The sequence below is a fragment of the Pseudorasbora parva genome, chromosome 9 (assembly GCF_024679245.1).
Source record: "Pseudorasbora parva isolate DD20220531a chromosome 9, ASM2467924v1, whole genome shotgun sequence".
Lineage (NCBI taxonomy): Eukaryota > Metazoa > Chordata > Actinopteri > Cypriniformes > Gobionidae > Pseudorasbora > Pseudorasbora parva.
Genome location: NC_090180.1, coordinates 17,723,356 through 17,736,169, shown reverse-complemented (window position 1 = coordinate 17,736,169; position 12,814 = coordinate 17,723,356). Strand labels below are relative to the sequence as shown.

The following is a 12,814-nucleotide window of genomic DNA, read 5'->3' as shown; positions in this document are numbered from 1 at the left end:
TTTATAAAATATGTTCCTTAAAAGCGCACTATGCAACTTTCCGTCCACTGGAGGGCACCTATTCTAAACAAAGGCGTAGTTTGATTACGCAAAGTGTGAGCGCAGTATTTTTGGACATGTGGTCTTCACCTCACAGCCGGTGGAAAATAGGACTCGGGCAGAAGTCATGTTCATGGATGCTTTTATTAACGTTACTGTAGTGTAAAGCAGAGCAGGACCAAGTGTTGTGAAGCTTAGCACGGCCGCTGGAGCGATTGTTTTACAAACACATGACTCGCGAGTACCGGGACTTTTATTATGACAGGACGGGACACAGTCGCCGGGCGCTCGCACTTACGCTTTTTCCGGTCAGGACAGGCAGCTTGTTTATCATATCAGATACATTTAAGTGCGTTTAAAATGATGTTATGACGTTACTCTGTGTGTTCGCTCAGCGCTGCTGTGACATGTTCACACTGCTAAGAGAAAAGCGCTTCTGCCAAATAAAACCGAGGGTAACGCAGATATGACGCGATTGACAGGCGACTCGCTCAAACGCTATGCTGAAACGTCCCGGCCTTTAGTTAAAATAGCAATTTTCTCACAATTTACAAATAGTTAAAAACATTTGGGAAATTGTAAGTACTCAATTGAACAAAATATATAACACTGGCCTAGTGGTTTTTGCATTGCGAGTTCAACCCATTGCGAGTTGGACGAGGATTCGATTAGAACTACAAACATGACGGATGTCCGAGTCCAACGGTTAAAGGGGTACTTCAGTGCTGGGAAGATGAATCTGTATTTAAACTGGATCATTAATGTAGTAGAAATGTAAAATTATTTTTTAATTTGGTGCTTTCTAGACTGAGAAAAGACAGAAAATGTATTTTTGTCTCATGGGGATGAAAGAAAACAATTCCCAGAATGCTTCGCTGCTCTACGAGGTCACCTCCAAAGTGACCGCTACAATCTGACTCCTGATTGCTACTAGATTTATTTACTGGATCAGTAAATATATATTTATTTAATGATTACTGGAACATGTGTTCAGTCTGGCACGTTTTCAGTTCATGCCTTTGGAAGCTTAACTTTCATAGGAATTAATTTGAGAAGTTTGAAACACTCACTTTGCTCCGCCAGCCGCACCGTTTACATGAATGCCCGCAGCTGCGAGCTGAGCTGTAAGTGCGATCTCCAATCCCTGCACTTCCTTCAGGAATGACGTCACTAGAACAGTTTGTTGACTAACCCTCTGCCCACAAGAACACGCAAAATAGGGGGCGTGGTCTTGTTGCTCTCTCATGTGGAGAAGAGAGAGCATTCAGCGCTTGCATCTCCCCGTTATGGTAAGAGGCGGGACCTTTCCGGGCAAAGTGCGCTAAGCTGCTGTCCAATCACAACACTGGAAGCGCTGGCCCAATCAGAACTCGTTACGTGTTTGTGAAGGAGGGACTTCATAGAACAAGAAAATCATCAGGCCGTTTTTAGGACAGAGAAAACGGCACTGTACAGATAAGTAAATTGTGTGAAAAATACTGTTTTTTTACACACAAAATATGAACTCATGTTATATTGCACACTGTAAACATAATCAAAGCTTCAAAAACAGGCGAAGAACGGGACCTTTAAAGCATATTTATATTTAAAATGCAAACACACGAGGAGTGTCTCTGAATTAAAGACCCACGAATGGCAGATCAACGTGCGGCTACATTTCTCTCTCATACGGTCAGAAATTAAACTGAATGTGGAGGATTTAAACTGTGACGATGATTGACGGCAGTTTAAACCAGGCCTGCAGTGCCCCTTTCAGAAACTGAAGCTTTCGCGCCTCGATCGCCCCGCAGTGACCGGTCCCAGTATAGCTGCACCTCTGTGTTTTCTAATAGACGCGAGGCAAACTAAACAATATAATTACACCTCAAATATTACACCTGTTTATTTCACACCAACATAATTAATTGTTCTGCATCTGTGAGAGTGTGGGCGGGCTTTTGATATCGAGACTGTACTTCCTGCTCTACTTCCTGCTCTCTACTGCGCAACTCCGGTCCCGAAATCGCTACTGCGCAGACTCGGTCCCAAGATGTCAGCGCCATGCAGGCCGCCTGAAAGCTTCAACTCGGGCAAGTGGAAACGGATGATGTCGAGTCGTCCATATTTTTTTACGGTCTATGGTTTAAACGGTGATGGGATACACGTAACTAACCGACAGTTTAAGCAAGTCTGTTAAAGATGACGAATTAGTGTGTCCCAAAGCTTGCATACTCTTTTGCTACATACACAAAAGTATGTACTTTTTTTTTTTTACAAAAAGAGTACATACTTTTAGGACGTAGTAGAAGTAGGCGAATTGGGACCCAGCATAAGTGTTTCAAATTCTCAAATTAATTTCTATGAAAGTTAAGCTTCCAAAGGCATGAACTGAAAATGCGCCACACTGAACACGCGCTGTAAATGTATGCCGCAAGTGTGGACTCGTTTACCTCAGCTCTCATCGTGAGAGCTCATTCATGACAGTGAATGTAATCTGACTCCTGCTGCGTTTCTGCTGTGACACTCGTGCAGACTATTATATTGATATTAAACAGACAGGTTCAGTTTTTAATTATAGTGTCTGTTCTCTAACTGAACTGATTTTATGAAAATGAACGTGGTGGGAAAGTGATCCATTCACAGTGATTCAGTAGCTGTGGCTTTGGGAGTGGCCTCGTAGGGCAGCAAAGCATTCTGGGAATTGTAGTCTTTCATCCCCGAGACAAAAATACATTTTCTGTCTTTTCTCAGTCTAGAAGGCACCAAATAAAAAAATTATTTCACATTTCTACTACATTAATGACCCAGTTTAAATACAGATTCATCTTCCCAGCGCTAAAATACCCCTTTAATTAAAGGCCAGTTCCCACTGCATCAACAGACACTGACCAACAGCAACAGTAACCATATTACAGCACGCCACTTGCATTTCAAGACTAACAAAAAAGCTCTGATCTCAGTGTAAATTGGCCTTTATTCTACATTTGCTTGACATGAAATATTTTTTCCACCGGCAGCATGTACAGTAACAGTGTATACCTCGTTGCATATTACAGTCAGGAAAATATGATCGTAGTCATGAGTGCTCCAGCGCAGCAGGTACATGCCCTCCTCATAACCTTCCTGCTTGAGTTTATGGATGGCATATTCTGTACTGAGGGGTACAAAAAAAAAAAGATATCATTACATCAGCTGTCCAAAGACATTATTCTCTGTCATTTGATTATTGGTTACATTAGAACAGTTTAGATGCTGATAAAACATGCTGAGCTATAGTCAGAGCAGCGACATGACAGGATTGAAAGTGAGGCTGTAATGGATATACTTACTGTGTTTTCAATGGCATCAGCTGTAAAAATCTGTATAAAACTTCTAGATCACTTATAATATTCCATAACTCTTACTGTCTGGAGGTTTTTTGTATACTGAAATTCCTTGAAAACATATTTTTGCAGTGTTTCATCAGCAGAACAATCTCAGAAACACATTAAATAACAGTTCAACCCACTGAAGAGATGAGATGCATGTATATCCCTCACAGCCTCACTTTCCCGTTAACAATCAATGATGGCTTTGAATAAGGTCTATAGAATGTTATATGATATATGGTTTGAATTATAGTTACATTTTTACACTACCATTGAAATGTTTGAGGTCAGTAGGTTTTGTATTTATTTTATTATTTTACAAATTTAAGTCTCTTATGCTTACCAGATGCATTTATTTCTTCAAAATATACAGTACAAACAGTAATATTGTATATTCTTATAGGATGTTTTGTTGCTCAAGAAACATTTCTTAATATTATCAAGGTTGAAAACTCAAAAAGAATAATTTTAAGGACAATTTATGATTTTATCAAACAAAGCTTTTGAAACATTACATGTATTTACTGTCACTTTTGATGAATTTGCTGAATAAAAGTGTTAATTTCTTTCTAAATAAATCAAACAGTACTTTAAAAAAAATCATCAAAATTCAGTCATATATATATATATATGACTGAATTTTGATGATTTTTTTTTTAATATATATATTTATATATATATATATATATATATATATATATATATATATATATATATATATAAATAAATTAAAAATATATATATATATATATATGAGCTATTTCTCTAAATACGATGAGTGATTGTACTAACGTGATTGGACCATGGCAGCCCTCTCGTAGGTTGATTTCTACTGAGACAGGAGCCACATCCCTGCAGAGGAAATGATGTGCATCTACTGTGAGCCTAAAATATCCATCTACAAGACTGGCAAAGGACAGCGCCTCCTCATGGGACGCCAACGTCAACTCCTGTAGAAAATCAACAACAAAAAACAGGATTTATGAAGTTATGACTTATCCTAAATTAACCAAAACTGACAGATTACAGATCTTACAATGAGGCTCACCATGCTTTTGTCGTCCTGTTTGTGGATGATAACCACTGAGAATTTGATGACCAGATGCGTGATCTCATTAAAGTCTGAAAAGAGTGTCCATCTATCCTCTTCTAGATCATATGATGCTTCTTTACTAAGTTTCTTACTGTCTCTCTTTGATTTACATTTCTTCTGATTGGTACATGAATCTGAACAGGTCTTGGAAAAAAATATTTGGCATTAGAAACTGTCAAAATGGAAACAAATGAGAGATACTTCAATCAAGCCTTAGACCAAAGTGTTCAACTTCAGCATGTACACTACCATTCAGAAATCATTAAGTTTTTATTGTAATATGTTAATATTTGTACTACAGCCTTCTTACCACTGAGGGGACTTTACACCAGTGAATGCCAGTGGTGCCAGACACCAGGATTTTATGGTCAACACCAGCAGCATTGGAGTCTGTGAGCATTTGCTCATTCTCATGTATTATAAGGGAAGAGGGTTCAAACACTTCTTGGCCGAAGTGTTTCGTTAGAGTTTCTAAAGTGGACATATATTTGATCTTTAGATCATGCGTACTGATATTATGGCCTTCCACAGTTTTCCTGTTGAATTCCTCAAGGAAGACTTTAAAGACGTTGGAGATGCGTAGACGTGTGAGAATATTCCTTTGACGTATGGACTGCTGTAGGACCCTGGGGATGTAATTCTTGTACCTGACAAAGATAAAGCGTAACAATGAAAGTTACAGGAACTTTAATCAAAAGCTGATTAGGATATCAATTTCCAACAATACTGAGTCTAAATGCACGTATATCAAAATTAGGGTAGTCAACTTAATATGTCAATTTAGTTTAATTAACTTGATAACAAACGATGGCTTAATAATGCATACTTACTAACCACAATACATTAATAACATGTATGTTTGTTTTTATAGTTTTTCTCAGTCGCTTTGTTGCACTTCTCAGATCACAACTCAAATTCTCAACCTCCACATCACTTGTGCACATAATAAAAACAAGTTCTCATTCTATAAAAAAAAAAAAAAAAAAAAGCTTTGGTACACTCATGCAATTGATTATATACACAAGTGTTTCCTACATTATCAATTTCTTGTCCATTCAATTTGATCAAAATTTAGTTGTCATAAACTCTCAAGCATATTTTATATACATTTCTATTTGCCTTTTTTTGTGTGTAAATGTGTCCTAAATTGATAAATTGCGGAGATAAATTTTAAATTCCACTAATGAAGGAAAATGAAAGGGCTGATTCAAATAGTTCTCTGAAATAGCTTAGAGGTGCATCTCATGAAGTTTCAGTTGGAAAACATACATATAGACAGAGTACAACACAGTGTTAGAAGTTCTGACAATGGAAGAACAAGAAGGAAACAAACAGCGGGAAAGAAGAAGAGAAGTAAAGCTGGAACATACTCTGCAAGAACAAATAAATTTGTTCGTTTTCTCGAGGTGGCAAGAAGGAGAACAAAGTTAGTTCTGGCCAGTAGATTCCATACTTCACGAGAAAAGCAGGTGCCGATCGTCTGTGTTTCTCTGCATTTACCACGCCCACTTTAAATGTCTGACCAATCACACAATAGTTCTCGGACACCCGCAAGAAAAAAAGTTCTGATGAGGCAAAGTGTCAAGAATAAGCTGCAAGCACTCCCAAACCAGGACTGCAGTATTGCGGAGTATGTTGCAGCCTTAAGGATGTGTATGGTTCCACCACACAGCGATCACAATCACCAGAGTTCTGATCACCCGCACCCATCATCAATCAACTCATCAGCTGTACACTATATATATATATATATATTCACACAGCTCACCTTTAGTCCTTGTCTGGCCTTATACTAGGAAAGACTCTTACCTGATCTCCTTGGTTTTCCCAGTGTGTTCCTGTCTTCTTGTGAATTCATCCCAGAGTGTTGGCTTTAGTTACTCACCTTTCATCTCGGCTGCTGAGGTATCCATTTGTCTATCTCTATAATTCCAATGTAAGACAACCATCAAAACTTGTCCAGTGTGTATATCCTGACAGAAGGCTAGACCAAAACTACATATGGATCCAGATCATCGTGATCCTTTTCAGGAACCGGCTGAAACTTTCTGGAGAGTTAGTGGAACCCAAGGCAGCACAGAGCACTACCATCACGTCAATCACCATCACTGCTTCACCTGTCTGTATTGCCAGTCCAATGGTCAAGCCAGCAACCTTCTCTTGTCTGGAGGAGGACTGCAACAGATTTCACTTACAATGTTCCCTCGCACTGGAAGTGCAGCCTCAGCCTCAGAGAGTCGAAAGCACAGGTTGGGGTAGTCTTTCTGCAGCTTGTGGATATTATGCTCTTCAAAACCTCTGGCTTCAAGTCAGGGCACAATGCCATTGGGAGTTTCTTTGAGACTACAGACCCATCTGGTAGAGACACACTTTTGACCTGCATCATCAACTTCCTCAAAAACATTGTTTTTCTCCAATTCATAATTTCCATAAATTACGGGATGCGCCATGGACATCCAAGTGTGAATGAAGGAGTTGACAATTTCAGATGACTTCTTTGTTTTAACAATGCTTCCAGCACTGAAACGTGTGAAGTGGTCGATAATGTGAAGATACCACACACCTGGCTCCAACTCGTGCATATCCACTGCCACAGTCTCATTATATTCTGAAGCTAAGGGTAGCCCCACGGCAGGTTTTGGCTTTGTCTTTTTGAACTTTTGGCATATTTCACAGTCGGATACTATTTGTTGTAAAATAGTAAAGCATTCTTTGTCGTATTTTCCTGAACTGTGAATGAGTCTCTCTAGCCTGTCTGCCGACACATGACCAAACTGTTTGTGGAGCTTCAGAAAGACTGTGTTTCTCATCTGGAGGCATATTTTCTGTCACTGTTAGGACTAGGTCAGTTTGACCTTTTTTAGTTTCTTTGTCTCTGATATCAACACAGTAAATGTCCAGAACTAGTAAATTCAAGAGGAATGGATTGCTTGAACATCACTGTGCTGTCCTTTTCCATTTCCAAAATGGTTCCTGCCTTCTTCAGGGATGTTTTACTCAGCAGAAGTGGAAACCTTGTCAACCTTGACAACTTCAGTTTCAATTTGGCATTTCGTCAGTCCTATTTTAGCTGACAGTTTCCCATTTTTTTTGTGGAATATACCAAATTCCCATCTCCAAATCGAAATAGTCTGCAACTGGGAGTTTCTGTTTGCATCAACTGGTTCAATTGATCTTGGGTGAGGTCATCAATATAGCTTTCCAGCCATTTCTCCCCACACACACAGTATGCGTACAAGCAGTGTCAATAATAGCTGATCCCAGTGATTCAGTCATAAATATCTCTGCATCTGAGATGGCTGCCTTTGTAAACAATGTAATGTTACATTCCTCTACATTTGCATCTTCAGTTAATCTTACTTGTTCAGTTTTTTTGTGGGGACAGTCTTTGGCCCAATGAAATGTACACTGGCAAATAGCACATCTGGATCTCTTACCGAACGTATCCAGTGGATTAGTCCCTGGTAATGGCTGCTTTAGTTGTCCACTTTGGAAAGTTGTGCTCCGTCTTGTCCTGCCTTGTGGTCTTTGTTCTGTGAAAAACGCTACGTCCTGGTTCACTTGTATTCCGTTCAAAGAGCCTGTCGATTTCCCTCCGAAAATCCTTTTTAGAGCAGACTTCATGGAGGAGAACGTCAACTCGGTGCAGGCAGTCAATGCTAGCTGGCTGCTTTTATCGTCAAGACAGGCCGCGTCTAACAGCTTAAACGCTTAAACTATACTTTTTTATCCTGTTGTAACGCTGTTCAAAGTCAATTATGTACTCCTCCATTGAAACTGAATTATTCTTCGTTATGCCATCAAAATATGAATAGGCTTCATACGCGCAATCTTTTTCGTCTTTACATGTCGTCCAGCTTTGCAATTAACTTTGCCATACCGTCATCACTGTCCAAATTTTCCGCAGGTATTTCCATCGCTGTTTCACGGGCTCTCCCTTCAAGCCCCAAGGCGACAGCAAGGGCTTGCTTCTTTTTAATCGAGATCGGTAACCTGCGTCCAGATATTAACTTCATACTTCCAACATTCGTAGGGCCTGGCTTCATCAAACTTCGGCGCAACTTTATAACTAGATGCCATCTTTTAACCATCCTCTGCTACCATGTTATTCAAAATAAACACGACGTTTATAGTTCGTACAACTTTATTCAGTGCACGGCAAAGTTTTACACAACTTCCATCACCGTCACCTACACGCAGATTGAACACACTGCTCATGCGCTAACCTACCGACACACAGTGCCGTATTCAACAGTGTAGAAGCACGTTTACCGCAATGAACAGTGTAGAGGGAAGATAACATGTTAACAGGGAAGAGGTCAAGTTTGTAGGGATGTTTCTGGTGAATTAAGGACCACTATTGTGGACAATGTTCTCAATCACAACCTAGTCAAATGTTAGGAAAACAACCACATCCTCAATCATTCAAACATTTGTAGACAGAAAAGGTATGTATTCAGGAAGTGTTCACTATATCGTACTTTTGTGTTCACTATGCATATACTGTAGACTTACTGTAATGCTATATTACAGTAGTCCACCTACATTTTACATTAGAGACAATGTAGCACACACACACACACACACACACACAGTCATTTTTTGACAGACCAACAGTAAAAGTGTGTCTTGTCCAGTCTAGAGTAATGTGTACATTTGTTTTGCTAAAATGTATTTGTAAAATGTATATGCCATACCGATAAAGTTGAGCATTTTCAATCAGTCATCAAAATTGTAGCCATAGTTTACATCTGAAAATACTGACACTGTTATAATGACAACATGAATAAGCATTTTGACTATCACTTTTGTGAACAATGACCCAAAAACTTGTAATTCTGATAGCACTGATATTTTCATTGACATATTTACTTTTGAGAGATGACTTAAGGCTTTTGAGCAAGTTACAGGCTTTTGCTGTTAAAGGTGGGGTAAGTGTTATTTCAAAACCGTTTTAGAAAAAGGACACGGGCCGAGTGGAATAACAAACTTGTAGCCATTCAGCAGGTAAGGGGCGTGTCTACTATTGATGGTGAGAAGAGCGCTCGCTCTCGCTCTGTGCACGTCATTATTCAAAACACAGGAGTCACACATGACGGCCATTAGCCGAGAACTAGTCTAATATATGCTGCTTGACTATGCTCGTGTGTCATGTTCGCTTGTTAGTCCATTTGCGATTGTATTGTGGCTCACTTCAGCGATGATAAAGACCCGTCCATTTCCACACCGTATGGAGCATCTAAATATCCTCACTGTGTGCTTCAAGCATCAGCTCACACAATGTCTCCGACAAGTAAGATACTATACTCCTAATATATGTTTGTTTACTCTTTTCATGATCTATATAACCCTTATCCAGTCATAATTGTAATATTTCGTTAGCTGGACTGTCATGCTTGTGTTCTATAGAGTTGTTTATGAGAACAGTTTGATCGCTATCTCTAATCTTGTCATAATTGTAATATGTCGTTAGTTGGACTGACGGCTCGTGCTATAGAGTTCTTCATGAGAACAGTTTGTGATTTTGTGATCGCTATGATTCTAATCTTGTTATAATTGTAATATGTCGTTAGCTGGACTGTGTGCTTGTGTACTATCGAGTTTTTCACAACGGTTTGTGTTTTTGTGATAGAAGGGATGACTTTTTCATTGAATATTCGACCTGGATTAGATACACAGAGAACCTGCCATAGCTGTTGATGCCTCTGGGTTTACGTATGTGTGGGGCGGCGCTATCAAAATAGGGGCGAGAACCTTTTGGGGGTAGGGGCGTGTTTGTTTTGGTGATTTGAAATACCAACAACATTTATCAGATAGCACTTACCCCACCTTTAATTCATTTTGTGGTGCTGTCTTACAAAAATATATTTTGTAATATTTGTTATGAGAAATACACTTATTGGTTTGCAAATCTTAAGGATGATTCGAGAAATGTACCAAAGTGACTGAGATTTTTTTTTTTTAAATATACTTCACTCTTATTTATTTTCTTTTGTTTTTTTAAATAAAGCAAATTAAATAACTACATTAATCACTAATTAAATAACCATATCCCATATACATTTAAATCATTCATTAAAATGAATATGTATGTATACTGTATAAAAGCACACACACACACACACACACGATGACTGCTTTTTAAAATAGTCTTAGTCGTAAAATATTATTTTAGAAAAATATAGTAACACATTATTTTTTGAGAGTATCCCTGTTACACGTTACATGTAGTAGTTAATGTAGTAATAACTATCACTTATGCATAATTACATGCACCTAACCCTATATAGTGCATGTAGATAAATATTACTATTAAGTACATACATGTATTATTACAATGTAACACATTAAAATATGTGTAAAATCAAGTAACACACTTAAAATAAAGTGTAACCAAGAAAAGCTCTTACTCAAATTCACTGACAGGAAGATCTTTTTCAATGCCATGTTGGGAGATGGCCATCACTGCCATACCCAAACACTCATTTTCTATCTGCTGGGCATCATTCTCGTCATGAGCGCTACGCAACGGTGCCAGACCACTCTGAAAGTCACTCTGACTCTGTCAAAACACAAATACATAAAAATTAGCAGCCTCAACTTTCTTGAACAACACATCCTTTAACACTGTCCAAAGTTTTTGTCACCGTACCTGTGCATAGAGGTAAGTTAGTGAAGCTACATCCAGCACAGCTGCGTTCGTTGACCCCGTCCCTCGTTTGAGACAGTGTCTGCGCACTGGAGGAAACGTCTTACTGTTCCCATGCCAGTTTGTGAAATAAAACCTGCCCCAAAAATGTTATCATGTAAATGTGGAAAAGTTTAAATATCTGTACAGTGTTTCCCATTAATTGCCTGGACTATGACAACCTGCCATTGCATTTGGGAACGCAACAGGCACATCTTATGCATTATTTTCATAAATATAACATAAAAAGTCAAAATTACGAAATACTATATATACAACCAGGCATAACATTATGACCACCTTCCTAATATTTTGTTGGTCCCCTTTTTGCTGCCAAAAACAGCCCTGACCCGTCGAGGCATGGACTCCACTAGACCCCTGAAGGTGTGCTGTAGTATCTGGCACCAAGATGTTAGCAGTAGGTCCTGTAAGTTGTGAGGTGGGGCCTCCATGGATTGGACTCATTTGTTCAGCACATCCCACAGATGCCCGATTGGATTTAGATCTAGGGAGGCCAAGTCAACACCTCAAACTCATTGTTGTGCTCCTCAAACCATTTTTGCTTTGTGGCAGGGCGCATTATCCTGCTGAACGAGGCCACAGCCACCAGAGAATACAACTTCCGTGTATGTGTCAAAGTAACATCCACATGGATGGCAGGACCCAAGGTTTCCCAGCAGAACACTGCCCAAAGCATCACACAGCCTCCGCCAGCTTGCCTTCTTCTCTTAGTGCATCCTGGTACCATGTGTTTTCTAGGAAAGTAACGGACACGCACTAGCCATCACCCAGATGAAAATGTGATTCATCAGACCAGGCCACCTTCTTCCATTTCTCCGTGGTCCAGTTCTAATGCTCAAGTGCACACTGTTGATGCTTTCGCACCTGTGGATGGGGTTAGCATGGGCACCCTGACTGGTCTGCGGCTATGCAGCTCCATACGCAACAAAATATGATGCACTGTGTATTCTGACACCTTTCTATCAAATCCAGCATTAACTTTTTGAGTACTATAGAAGCTTGTCTGTTTGAATGGACCACATGGGCCAGCCTTCACTCCCCATGTGGATCAATGAGCCTTGACTCAGACATCACCCTGTCTCTGGTTTACCACTGTTCCTTCCTTGGACCATTTTTGATAGATACTGACCGCTGTCTGCAGAATGGGAACCCCTCACTAGAGCTGCAGTTTTGGAGATGCTCTGATCCAGTCGTCTAGCTATCACAATTTGGCCCGTGTTAAACTCACTCAAATCCTTATGCTTTTCCATTTTTCCTGCTTCTAACACATCAAATTTGAGGACAAACTTTCAATTGCTGTCTAATATATCACTGTCTAACAGGTGACGTGATGAGGTTACCAGTGTTATTTACTTTACCTGTCAGTGGTCATAATCATATGCCTGATTGGTGTGTATGCTATATTTATTTTAAACATATACTACAAAAAAAAATAGTTCTGAGATAAAAAAAAAAAGAGTTATGAGATTAAAAATTCAAATGATGACAAAAAAAATCCATACTATTAGATGAAAAGTCAAAATGATGGAGAAATTAGGACAGATGTATTGTCATTTTCCTACTGTAGTGTAAATATTGATTTTTTATTTAGGCCTACAATAATTTTACAGTGCATTAGTTTAACCG

The 12,814-nt window shown here is 39.2% G+C and overlaps 1 protein-coding gene across 1 annotated transcript in view; it reads right to left on the bottom strand.

The window, feature by feature from the left end:
- LOC137090289 (tyrosine-protein kinase JAK1-like) overlaps positions 1-12,814 on the bottom strand; it is a 31,405-nt gene that overhangs the window by 17,249 nt on the left and 1,342 nt on the right. The window contains exons 4-9 of the mRNA XM_067454201.1: positions 11,132-11,264; positions 10,890-11,041; positions 4,790-5,126; positions 4,435-4,623; positions 4,179-4,336; positions 3,058-3,172 (exon numbers count right to left, since the gene is read on the bottom strand). Coding sequence (XP_067310302.1) covers positions 3,058-3,172; positions 4,179-4,336; positions 4,435-4,623; positions 4,790-5,126; positions 10,890-11,041; positions 11,132-11,264 — 1,084 coding nt within the window. The remainder of the gene's footprint in view (positions 1-3,057; positions 3,173-4,178; positions 4,337-4,434; positions 4,624-4,789; positions 5,127-10,889; positions 11,042-11,131; positions 11,265-12,814) is intronic.